The sequence below is a fragment of the Canis lupus genome, chromosome 9 (assembly GCF_048164855.1).
Source record: "Canis lupus baileyi chromosome 9, mCanLup2.hap1, whole genome shotgun sequence".
In the NCBI taxonomy this organism is placed as follows: Eukaryota; Metazoa; Chordata; class Mammalia; order Carnivora; family Canidae; genus Canis; species Canis lupus.
Window position 1 is genome coordinate 46051099 of NC_132846.1, and position 19043 is coordinate 46070141.

Genomic DNA, 19043 nt, shown 5'->3' on the forward strand with positions numbered 1-19043 from the left:
CTCCTCTCCTCCGCTGTCCTCCGCCCCGCCGCTCGCCGCCTCCTCGGTCTCCTCCTCCTCCTCCTCCTCCTCCTCCTGCAGCAGCCCTAGCGACCGCCGGAGCTCCGGAGGGGGATAGACGGGGCAGCTGCGGGCTCCCGCTCCGCGAGGCCGAGCTGGGGCCGGGGCGGGGACGGGGCCGGGGCCGGGGCCGGGGCCGGGGACGGCGGCGGGCGCGGCGGCGGCGGCGGCGGCGGCGGGTGGGGATGGGGTCGCAGACGCTGCAGATCCTCCGGCAGGGGGTGTGGGCCGCGCTCAGCGGGGGCTGGTACTACGACCCGCACCAGGCCACCTTCGTCAACGCGCTGCACCTCTACCTGTGGCTCTTTCTGCTCGGCCTGCCCTTCACCCTCTACATGGTGAGTGTGGGGGCGGGGAGGGCGCGGGCCGGGGAGCGCCGCGCGGGGCTCCGGAGTCCGGCGGCCGCTCGAGCCTGCGGGGTCCGGGCCGGGGTCGCGCACGCGCCCTCGCTGCCTCCCCTCCCCTCCCCCCCCCCCCCCCGCGGGGCCCGCCGCCCACCCGCTCCCACGCTCCCTGCCCACGCTCCCCTCGGGAGGGTGACGGCCCGCAGCAGCCCCCACCTACCTGGCGCCCCCGCGGGCCCCACCCTGTTACGGGGCGGTGGTGGCGGGGGGGGGTCTTGAACCCGCAGCCCCTCCAGCCCGTCCGGCCGGGGAGCGGGGAGCGGGGAGCGGGGAGCGGGGAGCGGGGAGCGGAGCCCAGCGCGGCTCCCGGCCCTCCAGGTTGTGGCAGGCGCCGCGCACTCCTGCCGCTCCCGAGGCCCGCCGCGCTCCGGCGGCGCCCGGGCAGCCCTGCCCTGCCCCCCGGCCCCCCCGCCCCCCGCACCTCGCACCTCGCCTGCCCTCCGCCGCGTGCGGGGCCCCGGGGCCCGGGGGGCGTGCATGCTCGGCTCGTCCCGGCCTCGGGAGGACTGGCGGGGGCGGGGGCGGGGGTGCGGGTGCGAATCCTGCCTCCTAACCCTCCTGCCTCGAAAACGCACTGGGGTTTGTTTTCTTGTTTGTTTGTTTGTTTGTTTGTTTGTTTTCTTCCCGCTGGTTCTTTTCTGCTGGGCTGTGCGGGCAGTGGCTGCTGTGTTTGCAGGCCAGCTTGGGGGGCCGGGGGGGGGGTGGTGATACGGGGAATCTGGCTGGCATTTCAGATTTGTTTGGATTGGTTCAAGGCCGTGTACTGATAGGAAAAAAGGAAGTCCTGCCTGTTGCTGAATCCAGCACGATCCGCTTCTCCGAATGATCTACGTTTTTACGCTGTATTTTCAGTGGAAGTTGTACGCACATTTTTTTTTTTTTTTTGACACATTAGGTTAGGGTGGGGCATTCGGGGATGTGGAAGAAAGAGGATACTTAGACGTCGGTTAATTATTTTTTTTATTTTTTTAAGCTTCAATTAAGTTTTTTAAGTAACCGCAAGGGAGGAAAGGATGATCACTTTTTTTATTTTAGGAGAATTCCTTCTAATTTGTTTCTGTTACCTTGGTGGTTCTTCATGGAGCTATATAGTAAGGGGGCTGGATTAGAAAGTCTGGGAGTACGCCTAACAAGTGCCAACGTGAGGATGCCCAGTGCTTTCCCGTGTGCAGCTCCTTTTCACCGATTGGCAGGAAAAGTGCCAGCTTGGGGGAAGATGTGCGAAATTTCACATTCTCAAGCAGATTTTAGTTTTTCATTAAACTTGTTTGGAAGGGACTTCTTGCTGGAGGTAAAAAAAAAAAAAAAAAAAAAAAGACATTTAAGAAAATGCTGATGACTGATGACTTTTTTTTTTTTTTAGGGGACTTGTTCAGTCTTGTCCCATTCTGAAAATTTATCATGAAGTGTTAAAGTTTTCAATTAGTTCTGGCTTAGGTGGTTCTGTTTGCACTGCTCTACCTTCCAGGAACATGACATCATTAAGGAACAGGTTAATTACTTCGGGTGTAAGAATCCTCAGGCTGTCCCAGAGCTTTCATAGCAGATTTCTCTTAAATCTAGGAGGATTGTAAATTTAAAAGCGCAACTAGTACTTGATATGTCAGGATTACTCGCTGTGTGGTGGTGTAAGGTTTCCTTGCAAGCACGTGAACTGTGTTACTGGCTAAGTCCTTGTGTAATTAGCAAACATTACTAAGGGAAATTAGAGCAAATAGAAAGCAATACATCGAGTTTACTGTTTCATTTTGGGAGTTCATTCAGTTAAATTTAATTCACAAATATTTGAGGGTCTACTATGTACTGGACGATTTGCTAGATTCTAGGAAAATTGCCTCTCTGACTTTTCTTGTCTCAGTTAATGCCAAGTCTGCTCTTCCTAATCCTTTAAAATATCTCCTTGATTCATCTTCCTCTCCTTTCACATCCAGTTCATCAAATCTTGTGGTTTCTCTTTTCAAAACCTAACTAAAATCTAGCTAATCATTATCACTCGTTTGTTTCAACCCACCATTATGGCTTCCCTGGATTATTGCAGGATTTTAATGAGATTCACTTCTTTTATTCTTTATTCTCTATTTCTCTTAGCAAAGTCTGAGTGATTCTTTAAAACAAGTCAGATCAGGGATCCCCTGGGTGGCTCAGCGGTTTAGCGCCTGCCTTTGGCCCAGGGTGCCATCCTGGAGTCCTGGGATCGAATCCCGCATCGGGCTCCCAGTGTGGAGCCTGCTTCTCCCTCTGCCTGTGTCTCTGCCTCTCTCTCTTTCTCTCTCTCTCTCTCTGTCTATCATAAATAAATAAATAAATAAATCTTTAAAATAAATTAAAACAAGTCAGATCACGGCACTCTTCTGCTTTCAGAGCCTCCCCTGCCATGTGTGTCTATTATGCCCCCTTCCTTGTCTTAGAATCTTTCCCACATAGTAGCTAATGTTTCTGCCTCAGGGCTTTGGCACTTGCTGCCCGCACCCCCCAGCAACCCTCCACCCCCAGGTATCTATGTGACTTGCTCCATTTACTCAGATTTTAGTTTTATATGAGGCTCTCCCTGATAACCCTATGTAACATAGCAACCCTCCAGCTCCTACAATATTTTCTAGCTCTTCTTCACTCCTTTTTTTAAATCCCTTATCACTATAATTGTGTGTGTGTGTGTGTGTGTGTGTATATATATATATATATATATATATATATGTATATATATTAGTATCTCTGTCTCATTGGAGTATTAGCTCTGAGGAGGGCGGAGACTTTATTTGGTTCACTGCTCTGTTGTCGCAAAGACCTAGATCAGTTCCAGGCACATAGTAACTACTCAGATACTGACTGATTGGAAATGTGTAAGACACAGGTTTTGCCTTCAAAGGCAAAACTTTGCCACTGTAGCTTGGGGGTAAGGAACAATTTATAAGCATTAGAACTGTTAGGAAAAGGTAAGTACAGAGTGACCCTGAATTTATAGTCAGGACTGATTCTAGTCTAGGGGCAGTCAGCAAAGATGATCTGTCAACATTTTCATTTATTATTTTATTTTTTTTAAATCTACGATAGTCTCACACACACACACACACACACACACACACACAGAGAGGCAGAGACACAGGCAGAGGGAGAAGCAGGCTCCACGCACCGGGAGCCCGACGTGGGACTCGATCCCGGGTCTCCAGGATCACGCCCTGGGCCAAAGGCAGGCGCTGAACCGCTGCGCCACCCAGGGATCCCCATTTTCATTTATTTTTAAAAGATTTTATTCGTCTAAGAGAGCACGAGCAGGGGCGAGGAGTGGCAGAGGGAGAAGCAGACTTCTTGCTGAGCAGGGAGCTACATGGGACTTGATCCCAGGATGCCAGGATCATGACCTGAGCTGAAGGCAGATGCTTAACCAACTAAGCCACCCAGGCGCCCCTGATTTGTCAACATTTTCAGAAACATTACTACTTCTAGTACACTATTGAGGCAGAGAGTTGGAAGCATACACTTGAGGCAAAATCCAACATTCCATGTAAAAAATAAAATCTCTGACAGTTATAGATTATTATTATTTTTTAGAAGATTTTATTTATTTATTCATGAGAGATACAGATTGTGAGAGGCAGAGACACAGGCAGAGGGAGAAGTAGGCTCCCTACAAGGAGCCCGATGTGGGACTTGATCCTGGATCCTGGGATCAAGACATGAGTTGAAGGTAGATGCTCAACCGCTGAGCCACCCAGGTGCCCCTATAGATTATTACTTGTATGTTCTTCCCATAATAACTGTCAAGGATAGTGACTATGAAGTGTATAGGTTCTTTATTCCAAATGCTGTGTTCTCATTTTACTGAGGACACCTGAGGTCAGCCGTACGTATGACTTGTTTTGTGACCTTCGGCAGAGAAATTGCCGGTAGCCACTGTATAGGTAGTGTTTGTTCTTAAATTAAAGACACACAGCCTGTGAAGAGGTAGTATGTTAGGTAGAGTCTTGGCGCTTTTTCTATAGGAATAAAATGCTTTTGCTATTAGTAGCTTTTGTGAATACTTTGAAAGGTAGAATTTATAGTTTCTGCAATTATAAAACATTTGAGTAGTGAAGTAATTTTTTCCTTCTTACTTTCACTGTCCCTTCTGTTTCTCGTAGGGCACTCACCCCATTTTTTTCTTGCTATACAGTTGACCCTTGAACAACATGGCAGTTAGGGGCACCAACCTTCACTCAATTGAAAATTCCACCTGCAACTTTTGACTCCCCCCCCAAAACTTGGCTACTAACAAGGCTACTGTTGACTGTACATAAACAGTCAAGTAATACACATTTTAAATATGTATTGTATACTGTGTTATCATCAAGTGAGCTAGAGAAAAGAGTGTTAAAATCATAAGAGAGAATAGGGATCCCTGGGTGTCTCAGTGGTTTGGTGCCTGCCTTTGGCCCAGGGCGCGATCCTGGAGTCCCAGGATCGAGTCCCACGTCGGGCTCCCAGCATGGAGTCTGCTTCTCCCTCCTCCTGTGTGTCTGCCTCTCTCTCTCTCTCTCTCTCTCTGTGTCTATCATAAATAAATAAATAAATACATCTTAAAAAAAAAAAGAAAAACATAAGAGAGAATAAATACATTTATCGTTCTGTGCTGTATTATCAAGAAAAATCTGCCTGTTAGTGGACCTGTGTACTTCAAGCCTGTGTTGTTCAAGGGTCAACTGTAATCATTTTTGCACATGACATGTGACAGATGGTAAGCTTTGTAGTCATGAGGTTTGTGGTATATTTGTGTTGTGGAAAGCAGATTGGAATTGGTGTTATTTTTGATTTGTGAATTTTGGCTCTTCTTGATTACAAGTTCTTTGGGCAGGACTACCTTTCTGAACCTTGATTTACTCATTTGTGAGTATTTCGTGTATATTTTGTAAGCAAATATTTATGAAGTTAAAAATTATTCACCTTCAGAATGGTCTTCAGTAAATGTCATTAGAAAGAATGGCTAATTAGAACAGTGTTTCCTCTATAATGCAGTATGACTGGAGTAGATTAGATAACTGTCAATTTATTAGTCAAACCATTTTCTTATTGCTTATTGCTTTTTTCAGAGTTCTTTCCCCTAGGTGATGAACTATATAACATTAAAATCTATTTACATAAGTGGTTCTCAGACTCCATTTGAAGTCAGAATCACTTGAATTGTTAAAAATGTGCATGTGCACATGGTCATTCTGATGCAGAATATCTGGATGGTGGCTCTATTGTTTGTATTTTATAGACATCCAGGTCAGTTTAAGGAACTTGACTGATATGCCCCTAAATCCCATCCCCTAACCTAAGTCTAGCTGCCTAATCATCATATCCTCTTGGCTGTCCCACAAGCATCTCAGAGATACCATGTCTGAGAGACACCTAACTCTGGGAAACGAACAAGGGGTGGTGGAAAGGGAGGTGGGTGGGGGGGTTGGGGTGACTGGGTGATGGGCACTGAGGGGAGCACTTGGCGGGATGAGCACTGGGTATTATGCTATATGTTGGCAAATTGAACTCCAATAAAAAAAAAAAAGATACTATATCTACATTGTTCCTGATTCCCTGCTAAACCTTCCCCATACCACCATGACCAAACTTGTTTTACTCTTTGTCACCTTAATGGCACCATCCTGTATATAGTTGCTTGTACTGTCTCCCTCCCCCTTGCCTTATGAGCAAATCTTACCAATTCTACTGTCAGAATATCTCAGACCTTTCCACTTCCTAGTTCACACTGTTTTTTTTTCTCTTTTGTCTGTATTACTACTTTAGCTTCTATTCTTGCCCTTTACAACTCTTTCTCCACAAAGTAGAAGGTGTCCATCTGTTTGTGTCCTTCCCCCCCCTTTTTAAAAAATATTTTATTTATTCATAGAGACACAGAGAGAGAGAGAGAGGCAGAGACACAGGCAGAGGGAGAAGCAGGCTCTATGCAGGGAGCCTGACATGGGACTTGATCCCGGTCCAGGATCACACCTCGGGCTGCAGGCGGCACTAAACCGCTGCGCCACCGGAGCTGCCAGTCCTTCCCCCCTTTTAATACCCTTCAATGATCTTCTTTTATACTTAGAATGAAATCCAACATTCTTACTAAGGCCTCGCTGAAACTAATTCTACCTTTGTCTTCAATTTGTGCCATAGTTACATCACTGGACTTTTGGTTACTTCAACCAACTGAACTTCTCTTCCTTTTGGGCCTTTTTACGTGCTATGACTTCTGAAGGGATACTCTTCCCTCTGCTGTTTGCAAAGCTGGCTAGTGCTTGGTCATTAGAGCTGGGCTTAAATATCCTCTCCTCAGAGAGGTCTATCCTGATAACCATAAGTGGGTTCTCTCTCTTTTCCCCAATTCCATCTTGTAACTTTCTTTCATAGTTCTAATCATAAACACATACTTAGATATTTGTTTGTTTACTTATTTGCTGTCTCTAATACCCCTCCCCTACCAATATTTTGTAGGTTCTCTGAGGGCTGGGATCATGTGATTTATTTGGCATTGTATGTCCAGTGTCTGTTCTCATGCTTGGCTGATAAAAGCTTTGATAAATATTTGTTGAAGGAATTTTTTTACAATATATGTGAACCTTCCTTAGACTTCTCAATGTAAATGATAGAGAATATTTGGGGATAGGGAATTACTGTGGTAGACTGTATTATATGGTATAGTTACATCTTACTTGGGGGTAGGTTCAGTGTCTGTGCAAGACAAAAATTAAATATAGAATTATTAAAAAATCAAATGTAGAATGACTCTTGAAAAGTCCTTAAATCACTAAAGTGTAGTGTATATATATATAGATTTTCTGTATATGCAACTTCATAAACATCGATACATATATATAGTAATATGTACTATATAAAATCTATGGAAAGATTATAGTCAGAAAATAACTTACCCATATCAAATTTATGAAGTATTCAATTTTTTCTTGTAGGTTATTTTATTGTATTTTCTGTAGCTGATCTTTATCATCTATAGAATGATATACCCTTTATTAGTAAGGATTTCTCTGAGGCCCTCATGTCATTTTCTTTTGCAAAGATTTAAAAATATTTTAAAGATCAATATAAACAAGATTTTGTTATGATTAGAAGACAAACAATTTTCATAGTTATGTTTCCTAAGAAGTTTTTATTTATTTTATTTTTTTATTTTTTTTAAATTATTTTTTATTTTTTATTTATGATAGAGAGAGAGAGGCAGAGACACAAGCAGGCTCCATGCACCGGGAGCCCGATGTGGGATTCGATCCCGGGTCTCCAGGATCGCGCCCTGGGCCAAAGGCAGGCGCCAAACCGCTGCGCCACCCAGGGATCCCCCCTAAGAAGTTTTTAGTTAGGAAAGTTATTGTATTATAAATTAGCAATTAAACATGGTTATTATTTTCTGAGTCCTTTAGGAAAAAATTGATGAATATTTGGCTGTTTTGACCTATATCCTGTGCCTTTTCATACCACTATTTTCAATAGTTAGTATCAAGGTATATGTAATTGTTTCCGTAATTGGCTATGACATAGATATAGCTCTTATCTCTTTATAATGTCACCTTTAATAAATTAAGGATACATTGTGCAAAGATGGCATATAAATGAAGTTTCCAAGAAAGCAGCCATATTTGTCAACTTGTAGAAGTGCTTGTGAACTTACAAAAATGTCAACTGATTACTAAAAATCTTCTAGTGTCTTCTAGTGAAAGATGGAATGTTTTCTGCTATTTGAGAGATTACTCCCAAGTTGTTGAATCATTTGGTAACTGAAAAACTAGGAGAGTTAAATTTTTCCAACATTTTGTTATGAGGATTTTCGGATATAGAGAAAAGTTGAGGGAATTATGCCCACCATAATGCTTCTATAGTTTTTAAAGTTACATGGCATTCTCTGTCTATGCTTCTATTAAGACCTTTTTAATGGGGGGAGGGGGATCGATGCTTGTGGGGTAAGTTGCAGACATCAATAGAGATCACCCCTAGACATTTCAGCATGCATATCACCTAGAATTCTAATAGGCACAAGTCCTAGGGAACCATTGAATAAGTTTTGAATTTTGATAAATGCATGCACCTGTGTAGTGCAAACCCATCATGTTGTTGAACATTAATGTCATCCCAGAACTTCCTACTTGCCCTTCCCAGTCAACTCTCTCACCCTTAATTCTGATTTTTTTCCTCATTGTATATTAGTTTATCCTGTTCTAGAACTTCATTTAAATGGAGTCATGTAGCATTTTCTTTGTGTAAGCCTTTTTCTTCAGCATGTTTTTGAGAACTATCCATATTGTATATATCAATAACTTGTTCCTTTTAACTGATGGACAGTATTCCTTTATAGGACTATATTAAAGTTTGTTCATCTTTATCTAGTCTCCTGTAGACGAGGACCTTATTTCACTTCTTGGCTTTATGTGAAAGTTGCCCCCCCAACATCAGGGTAGGTTTGTTTGTTTTTTTTAAAGATATTATTTATTCATGAGAGAGGCAGAGACATAGGCAGAGGGAGAAGCAGGCTCCATGCAGGGAGCCTGATGCAGGACTCGATTCCAGTGCTCCAGGATTACACCCTGAGCCGAAGCAGACATGCTCAACTGGTGAGCCACCCAGGTGTCAATTTTTATTTTTATTTTTTATTTTTTTTATGATTCAGGGGTAGGTTTTATCACAACTCAAAAGAAATGCGAAAAGTTTATTAAATATCAAAAGCATTTTGTCTCAAATAACGTTTTAATTTAAAGTAAATTAATGATAATTGCATATTTTATCCTCTCATTTCAGTTTTTGTACTCCTCAATACTGTACTTCTCTTTGCTCAGTATTTAGATTTTTCTGTCAGTGCAATAGAGTCTTTGTTCAATTATATATGTGTGTGTGTGTATGTGTATGTATTTGTGGGTTTTTTTTTTTTTGTGTGTGTGTGTGCTAAATCTGAAATTATAGAGAAGTAAAAAGAAGAAAATAAAAACCACTTGTAATCCTGTTCACCCAGTCTGTTTAACATTTTAGTAACCAGAGTGTTATTTGGAACTTATAAATATGTATTATGTTTCTTTCTTACAAAAATGGGCTCCTGAAATTTGTACTGTTTTGAAGCTGCCTATTTTTGCTTGACTATAAATTGTGTTTCCATGTGGGGAAAAAAGTTAACAGTTTTAATAGCTCTGTAGTAGGTCATAGTATAGATGTATTACAGTGTATCTAATCTTCTGTTATTTTATAGGTTGTAATTTTCAGCTATTTAGAAAATACTAGGGTGATTATTCTCACTGTTAAATCTTTGTACTAGTCTTTTGTATAAATTCCTATAAGTAGACTTGATGGATTAAAGGGATATGCCTATTTGTGTTTGATAATCATTCAGTTTACAATGAGAGAATCTTTCGTTATATTGAGAGAGAACAAGAATGAGAGAATGGTGGATAATAATGCAAGGTTCCTGAGAAGGCAAGAGAGGTTTGTGGTCCAGAGAGCACAGGTAGTAAGGCATCATCCTCAGAAAGGAGGAATGCTGGTGGAAGAGGGGATGAACAATTGGTGGTGAAAGTTGAGGGAGGTCTTTTTAAATTTTTATTTCGATAGTCTCCTTGGAGTACAGAGTGTATTCTGTAGAGAATGAGTGGGGAGGTGAGGAGGATATTCAAGATTTGAGGAGGATTTCCAGAAGGTGAAATGCTGCCCTAATTTTTGGAGAGTGGGGAAGTGAACTGACTAGCAAGGGATGGTAAGGTTGCTGGGCAATTTTGAGAATACATGTGAAGATTGAGTTGAAGAGATGATGTCAGATTGTTGAGAATTTGGAGTAAAATTTACTCAGAAGTTATGACCTTTGTACAATTGTCACCTACCGGGGATAACTCCAAGCCACAAGTAGATAAGATCTGGGGAGAAAGTGTAATTCATTAAAAAGAAAATGGGTCAGACAGAGAACTCCACGCTTAAAAATCAGCTGCTAAGAATCAGCAAAGAAGACAAGAAAGGCAAGAGGAAAATGAAGAGAAGAACTGGTTACAGAAGCCAAGGAAAGAGAGAGTATTTTGAAAAGAAGAAAATGGTAAAAAAACAAAACAAGTTGCCCTCTCAAAAGGCTGTACTAATTTAAATTTTCATCAACAGCATTGAGGGTACTTCCCACCTCCTCTCAACACTTCCCCAAACGGGGTGTTATTGTTGTAAATTTCTTATTCAGTGGAACGGTAAATAAAACCATTTCAGTAATACTCTGTTTTTGATAATAGAGTTTCCCTGGAAGTAGTTTATTTTATTTTATTTTATTTTATTTTTTTTTAAGATTTTATTTGTTTATGAGAGAGAGAGGCAGAGACACAGGCAGAGGGAGAAGCAGGCTCCATGCAGGGAGCCTGATGTGGGACTCGATCCCGGGTCTCTAGGATCATGCCCTGGGCTGAAGGCGGCGCTAAACCTCTGAGCCACCCGGCTACCCTCCCTGGAAGTACTTTTTAACTCAAACTTAGTACAGATTAAGGGTGTTTATGGCACTAATGTGTATCATGTAATATCTTTCTATCTAATCTTTTTTTCTATATTCTATACTCAGGTAATTTTCATGGCAGGCAACTGATAAATAAGCAGAAATGTGTCTTTGAGAAGAAATTGTTTCTCTCTGTTATCTAATTTGAGGTAAATCAAATAGTTTTCCTGTGTCTGCATAACTGGGGAGAGCAGAGAGTTGTTTTGTGGGCTAGGACACCTGAGACACCTGGGAGTAGCAACAAGAATAACCTTGACTAATGGTGTGAAAAAGGGCAGATTACAGCACATATTTTCCGACTGTTGCCTTCTTTAATATATAGGTGCATTTTACCAGATCCTAGTAAAATTAGTAGCTAGTGAATCTCATTGCTCTGCTTATTTCCTAAAAAAGTTGGTTAAATGCTTCCTTTGGTAGGATTATAAAATGGTTCAGAATTTTCTTTTCTTCTTTTAGCATTAGAACCTGAGGGGTTGTTTCTTTTTTAACTTGCACTGCTGGTGCTAGTCTCTGTTGCTTTATGTTATGATAAGAAAGAAAAAACCTAGGGAAAGGCAAGCCATTTCCTTTTGAGGTTTTTAGGGGGAAAAAAAGTCCTATTCTGTAGAGCTTTGTACAAACCAAGTAGAACCCTGAGTGCCAACTGTGCTGAGAATAGACAGGAAGATTAGTCACAGATTTGAGAAGCTTGAATTATGTATCTGGGTGTTTTCCTTTTCCTATACTCCCTGAGTGTTGTCTAGACATAAACTAAACAGATTTAACCACTAAAGTTATCTTTAAAATTTTATATTTTGAAATAATTTTAGATTTACAGAAAAGTTACAAAAATAGTATAGTTTCCCCCAGCTTCCTCTAATACTAAAATGTTACATAACCATGGTGCATTTATTAAAAGGAAGAAATTAACATTGGTACAGTACTGTTAGCCAAGTATTGACTTTATTTGTATTTCACTAGTTTTCCCACTAGAGTCTCCTTTCTGTTTTAGGATCTAATCCGGAATACTTAATTGCATTTAGTATCATCATCATTAATATGGTTTTCTTAATGCTTTCCTTTACCATGCTGGGGTTCTATTTTTTTTTTTAAGGAATTTTAGTTTATAACAACTTACCAAATTGTATAAGAAAAGTTAGTGAAAGGTTTTAGGTCTGGGATCGATACATTTGAGATGAACACAAGAGGAGTGTATTCTGAATGATTTTTGAATCTGGCATTGACCATTAACCGGTGTTGTGCTGTCTTAAAATTGAGATATTTCATGTATGAAAAATTGTATGAAATGAAATAATCCTAATGGTGAAAATGACTTACTTTAGACATCATTCAAGTAAAATGCACAGCAGTATCTTAACTTCCTGTATAATGCTGTTCTTCCTAATTTATAAATTAGACGCCATGAGACAAATATACAACCATATTACAGGGTAGAATATGACTAATCCCTTATGTGTCATACAGTGTGCAGGAATTGGAAGGAGGATGCAGATATTTCCTAGAAGGCTTTATGCAAAGGATCATTCTACATTCAAAACATTTACTGTATGCTGGGCACTGTAGTAGGCCTTGTGGTGGGGGGACCTTTATGAGATTTGTTATTTGAGTTGGAGCAGAGTTTTCCATAATCTTCCCACCAGGGAAATGAATCTTTGTTCTGGAGAAAAGATTATTTATTAAAAGAAAATATGTTCTGAGGTGTAGTGATTTGCTCTGCTAGGGAGTATTTTATTGTAATATGTCCAACATATTAAGTCTTTCTCAGTGAATTATTTTTTTAACTTCTCACAATATCATTTATGCCCATAATATTACTGTCTCTGAATAAGTATCTGGAATGATTAAAGGAAAAGATATAAAAATAGTTAAGAAGAACCCAAAAAACCGATTATCATTTGCACTATCTTATTTATGCCACAACATACGTCACAGAGTATCCGTTGCACATCCTTTCCACAAGCGTCATAGACCTTTAAGACAGAATCCAAGTGAACTTTGCAATGGAGTAAAGAGGGCTTTTGGGGCATTTTAGTAAGGAAATCCTCAATTTAAAGATTTTCAAAAAGTGAGAATAAATTTAGTTGATCTAAAAAAATTATATCGTATTATCAAAAAATCTTTTTTCAGTCCTTTATGCTATAGTAATATTAAAATATGCAGTATGTGCTATTGAAGAATAAGTTTAAAGTAATTTTTTCAATTTCTTAGTATGAAGAATTTTCATATGAACAAGAAAGTTGAAAGAGTAACGTATGATCATCCATATGCTTAGATTCAACAATTATGAATCTTTTTAAAAATCATATTTATGAGGAGCCTGGGTAGCTCAGTCAGTTGAGACTGACTCTTGATTTTAGGTTAAAAAAAGAACCCCAAACCCACCATCTAAAGATTCTAGTTGCCTAAGATTCTAGTTTGCTTCATTCCAACGAATCCGTACCTGTAGAGATTCTGGATGTGCATATTTTGAAAAACTGCTACTCCTAAAATACCAATAGAAAAAGCCCATAAGTGACTCTGATAGATACTTCAAGTTAACAGTCACTAGCCTGAGAGGTTTTATTCTTTTTTTGTGAATGTGTGAAAATACCTTATTGTTTCCTGGTTAGGTTGTTGGTGTAGGTCATCTACATTTTTTAGCGTGAATATATTACTGAATGACTTTAATTCAGGTTGTAGTGGAAACTTTAATAGTATCAATAATAGCAGTGCTTACATAGTGCTTTTTACCCAGTATAGTATATTCCTTGAGCATTTCACTTACCAGGTAAAAAACCTCTATTAGATGTTTATCATGAAAATAATACTGTAGAAGTGTATACAGTCCATAATAAAAGTATAGATCAAAATAAGAACAAACAATGCTGTGGTGCATATTTGTGTATATAAAATCTTGCTTGTGAGAGTATGCAGCATATGATTCTAGAAAAGAAATTGCCAAGTCAAAAAGTATGCATATTTAAAATTCACCTAGATGTTGCCAAATTACATCTCAAAAAAACCCTATATCAATTTATATTTTTACCAGTATGAAAGGATCTGTTTCCCTTTGTTCTTACCAATGTTGGTTATTAGGATTTATTTTAGTGTGATAGTGCAAAATGATATCTTCTTAAAATTTGTTTCCTTAATAAGTTCAAATATCTTTTCATATGCTTAGTAGACAATAACATTTTTAAAATTGCTTTCCATATCCTTTATCTTTTTCGGTGAGTCATGTTGTCATGCTAAGTGGTTTTTTAAAGATTTTATTTATTCATGAGAGACACACAGAGAGAGGCAGAGACATAGGTACAGGGAAGAGAAGCAGGCCACCTGTGAGGAGCCTGATGCAGGGACTTGATCCCCATCCCAGGACCTTGGGATCAAGCAAGCCCTGAGCCGAAGGCAGATGCTCATCCGCTGAGCCATCCAGGCATCCCCTAAGTGATTTTTGAGAACCCTTTTGTGTATCAAAATCAGTATTTGGTCATATATTAAATTTTCTCCTTACATTGTCATTTAATTTTATGATTGGGTTTTTTGAAAATAAAAATTTAACATTTTTAGTAGCCACATTTACTAGTTTTCTTCATGCTTATGAAGACCTTCCCTATTAAAAGTCTGTAAACAACAATAACAACATGTTTTCATTTAATTTTTTAAATTTGGGAATAAATTTGCATGGTTAGATTAACACACACACACACACACACACACACACTACTGTAAGGGTAGTAAAAAGTTGCCCTTTTATATCTGCCCACCATCTTCCCAGTTCTCCACCTGCACTACCTCCCATAAGAAACCACTCTGAATTTCACCACAACCTACAGATTCAAATTCCCCCACCTACAGTATTCTATATATTGTTCCCCCAACATTTGCTATATCTTAAAATTACTTAAACTTATCTTACGATATGTGCATCAATACCAAAAGTGCTTCTTCAGTGTTTTTTTTTTTTCTGAGATATACTTGACCTGTAGGATTGTTATTTTCAGGTGTGTAACATAATTTGGTATTTGTATATATTTTGAAATGCTCACAATAAGTCTAGTTAACATCTGTCACCATACATAGTTATAATTTTTTATGATGAAATCTTTTAAGATGTATTCTCTTAGCAACTTCCAAATATACAACAAAGTATTACTAACTGTACATTATATTATATCCCCATGACTTATTTATTTTACAGCTGGAAGTTTTTGCCTTTTGACCTCCACCCATTTTGTCTTTTACCTCCCCCCCCCCCCCAAATCTGGTAATCACCAGTCTGTTCTCTGTATCAATGAGCTCAGTTGTTTCAGTTTTGTTTTTAGATTTTATGTATACAGGAGATCATGTGGGGTTCCCCCCCCCCCCCCCGTTTAACTTAATTCACTTAGCATACTGCCCTCAAGATTAATCCATGTTATGGCATATAGCAAGATTTCCTTCTCTTTTATGGTTCAATAACATTCATTTGTTTCGTTATCCATTTCTTTATCCATTCATCCATTGATGGACCTTTAGATTTTTTCCGTGTCTTGGCCATTGTAGATAATTCTGCAGCGAATGAAGGGTTGCATATATTTCTTCAGGGTAGTATTTTGTTTCCTTTGGATAAATATCCAGAAGTAAAATTGCTGCATTATATGTCAGTTCTATTTCCTACTTTATGAAGAACCTCCGTACTGTTTTCCATAGTACCAATTTGCATTCCCATCAACTGTACAAAAGTTCCCTTTTCTCTACATCCTTGCCAATACTTGTTATTTCCTGTCTTTTTGATAATAGCCATTCTTTTTTTTATTTTTTATTTTTTTATTTAAAAAAATTTTTTTTGATAATAGCCATTCTAACAAGTGTGAGGTGATATCTCATTGTGGATTTTATTTGCATTTCCCTGGTAGTAATGTTAAACACCTTTTCCTGTACCTGTTGGCCATCTTTATGTCTTTGGAAAAATGTGAATTCAGATCCTCCACCCATTTTTTTAATCTGGTTGATATTTGCTATTCAGTTCCAGGTGTTCTCTATTTTAGATATTAGGCCCTTATCATAGATAGGATTTGCAAATTTTCTCCTATTTTTGTTTTTGCTGACGGTTTCCTTTGCTGTGCAGAACTTTTTTAGTTTGGTATAGTTCCACTTGTTTATTTTGCTTCTGTTTCTTTTGCTTAAAGGTGTCAACCCCCCAAAATACCTTGCCAGGACTAATGTCAAGGAACTTACTTCCTGTGTTTTCTTCTAGCAGTTTTAGGGTTTCAGGGCTTAGGTTTCTAAGTCTTTAATCCATTTTGAGTTACTTTTCCTGTGGTGTAAGCTAATGGTCCAGTTTTATTCTTTTGCACGTGATTGTCTAGTTTTCCCAAAACTATTTACTAAGGAGATTGTCCTTTCTCATTGTATATTTTGGATCCTTTATTGTAAGTTAATTGACCATATAGGTGTATGTGTATTTCTGGGTTCTTTATTCTGTTCCACTGATCTGTTTTTAAACCAATACCATATTGTTTTAATTACTTCAGCTTTGTAATGTAGTTTGAAATCAGGGAGCATCATGCCTACAGCTTTATCCTTCTTTTTCAAGATTGCTTTGGCTCTTTTGTGGTCCCATACAAATTTTAGGATTGTTTCTTCTATTTCTGTGAAAAGTGACTATTGGAATTTTGATAGGGATTGCATTGAATCTAATTGCTTTGGGTAGTATGGACATTTTTAGCAATCATTTTTTAAAAAGATTTATTTGAGAGGAGGAGGGGCAGAGGCAGAGGGAGGAGAGAGAGACCTCTAACACGGAGCTCTGTCGTGGGACCTTGAAATCATGACCTGTGCTGAAACCAATAGACTCTTAACTGACTGTACCACCTAGGTGCCCCTAGACATTTTAGCAATATTAATTGTCTTAACCCATGAGCATAAAATATCTATTTATTTGTGGTTCAACTTCAGCTTCTTTAATCAGTGTTTAATAGTTTTCGGTGTACAGGTCTTTTACTTCCTTGGTTAAATTTATTTGTAGTTATTCTTTTTGATGCAGTTGTAAATGGGATTGTACTCTTAATTTCTCTGATAGTTTATTATTATTGTATAGCAACTACAGGGGCTTCTGAGTGGCTTAGTTGGTTGAGTGCCCAACTCTTGGTTTTGACTCCAGTCATGACCTCACAATTTATGGGGTCAAGCCCTCTGTTGGGCTCCATGCTCACCAGGGAGTCTGCTTGAGGATTCTCTCCCTCTGTCCCTTTGTATGTGCACTTTCTCTCTGTGTCTTTTAAAAAAAAAAAATCTTTAAAAAAAGAAACAAATTTTTGCATACTGATTTTAAATCCTCAACTTTGTTGAATTCATTTGTTTGTTCTAATAGCTTTTTTTGGTATTTTGGCTTAAACAGTCTTTGAGGTTTTCTAAATATAATATGTCATTTGCAAATAGTTTTATTTCTTCCTTTGCAATTTGGATGCCTCTTAGTTACTTCTTTTTCTTACCTAATTGTTCTGGCTAGGACTTCCAATACTATGTTGAATAAAAGTGGGAAGAGTAGGCATCCTTGCCTTGTTTTTGATTTTAAGAGGAGAAGCTTTCAGCTTTTCACTGTTCAATATATTAACTGTGTGCTTGTTATATAGGGCCTTTGCTATGTTGAGGTATGTTTCTTCTATACCCACTTTCTTGAGAATTTTATAAATGGATGTTAACTTTTATCAAATGCTTTTTCTGCATCTATTGAGCTGATCATATGATTTTTATCCTTCATTTTGTTAATGTGATCTATCACATTGATTTACAGATATTAAGCCATTCTTGTATCCCTGGAATAAATCTCACTTGATCATGTTGTAGGAGTCTTTTAATGTACTATTGAATTTGGTTTGTTAGTATTTTCTTGGGGATTTTTGCATCTATAACCATCTAGGATATAGGCCTGTAATTTTCTTGTGGTGTCCTTGTCTGGTTTTGGCATCAGGGTAATGCTAGCCTCATAAAATGAATTTGGAACTGTTTCTTCCTTTTCTCTTTTTTGGAAGAGTTTGAGAAGGATTGGTATTCTTCTTTAAATGTTTGGTAGAATTCACTAGTGAATCTGTCTAGTCCTGGATTCTTGTTTGTTGGGTTCAGTTGTTTTTTTTAAATAGTTGCATAGACTTCCATTGAATAGATATATAATTTATTGTCTCCTGCTGATAGACATTTAATTTGTTTGCCAACTTCTAACACAAACATACCAGGATAAATAATTTGTACAAATGTCATCTCAGATGTGTCCAGGTATAGTATTAAGATAAATTCCTAGAAATGAGATTGCTTGTTCAGAGGATAAATTTTGAAAGATATGCCAAATTGCCCTTCAGAGGGGTTGTATTACTCACTTGGCATGCTTGGAAGCAATATGTGAGGGTGTCTGTGTTCACATGTGCCACAATCTCACATAGTTTTGCTATTTTCATGGGTAAGAAATAGTATCTTAGAGTGGTTTTGATTTGCATATCTCCTACTTGGAGTGAGGTTGAGCGGCTTTTCATAAGTTTAAGAGTCCTTTTTTTTTTTAATTTCTGTAAAAAGTTCATGTGCTTTATCCATTTTCTCTTAGCTTGTTTCTTACTGATATCTGAGCAGTTACATATTAAGGACATCAGTCTTTTGTAATATAATTGCAAACATCTAATAGTTTTATATTTTAACCCATTTGGAATTTATTGTGCTGTAAGCAATATATGAGTGTCTAGTTAAAAAAATTTTTTTTGATAGTTGTCCCAATCAACCTAATTTATTTAAACCATCTCATATTCTTCTTAGTAGTTTAAATGCCATCTTTTTCATAATCTAAGTTCTCATTGGGATATTTTTCTGTTTCATTAGCTCTTACATGGATACTATATTTTTTGGTAACCCTTTATATATATATATATATATATATATATATATAAAATCTTTTTTTTTTCTTTTGTAGTAGGAGTCTTGTTAAGACTTCTTAGTTTTGGGGGTTTGTTTTTACTATTCTTGAATGTTTATCCATTTTGTTCTTGAATGTTTATCCATGTTGTTCTTGAATGTTTATCTGTTTTGTTTATCCATTTGTTCAAAAATTTTTTTGATAGTTGTCCCAATCAACCTAACTTATTAAACCATCTCATATTTTTCTT

General features: G+C 38.7%; 1 protein-coding gene across 13 annotated transcripts in view; it reads left to right on the forward strand.

Annotated features, from left to right (window-relative positions):
- The first annotated feature begins 229 nt into the window (after positions 1 to 229).
- PCNX1 (pecanex 1) overlaps positions 230 to 19043 on the forward strand; it is a 163629-nt gene continuing 144815 nt past the window's right edge. For 11 of the 13 annotated variants that reach the window (XM_072839123.1, XM_072839131.1, XM_072839125.1 and 8 more), the window contains exon 1: positions 230 to 398. In XM_072839123.1, the coding sequence (XP_072695224.1) occupies positions 246 to 398 (153 nt within the window). In that variant the 5' untranslated portion in view covers positions 230 to 245. The remainder of the gene's footprint in view (positions 399 to 19043) is intronic. The other 2 variants (XM_072839132.1, XM_072839138.1) reach the window with 1 other exon arrangement.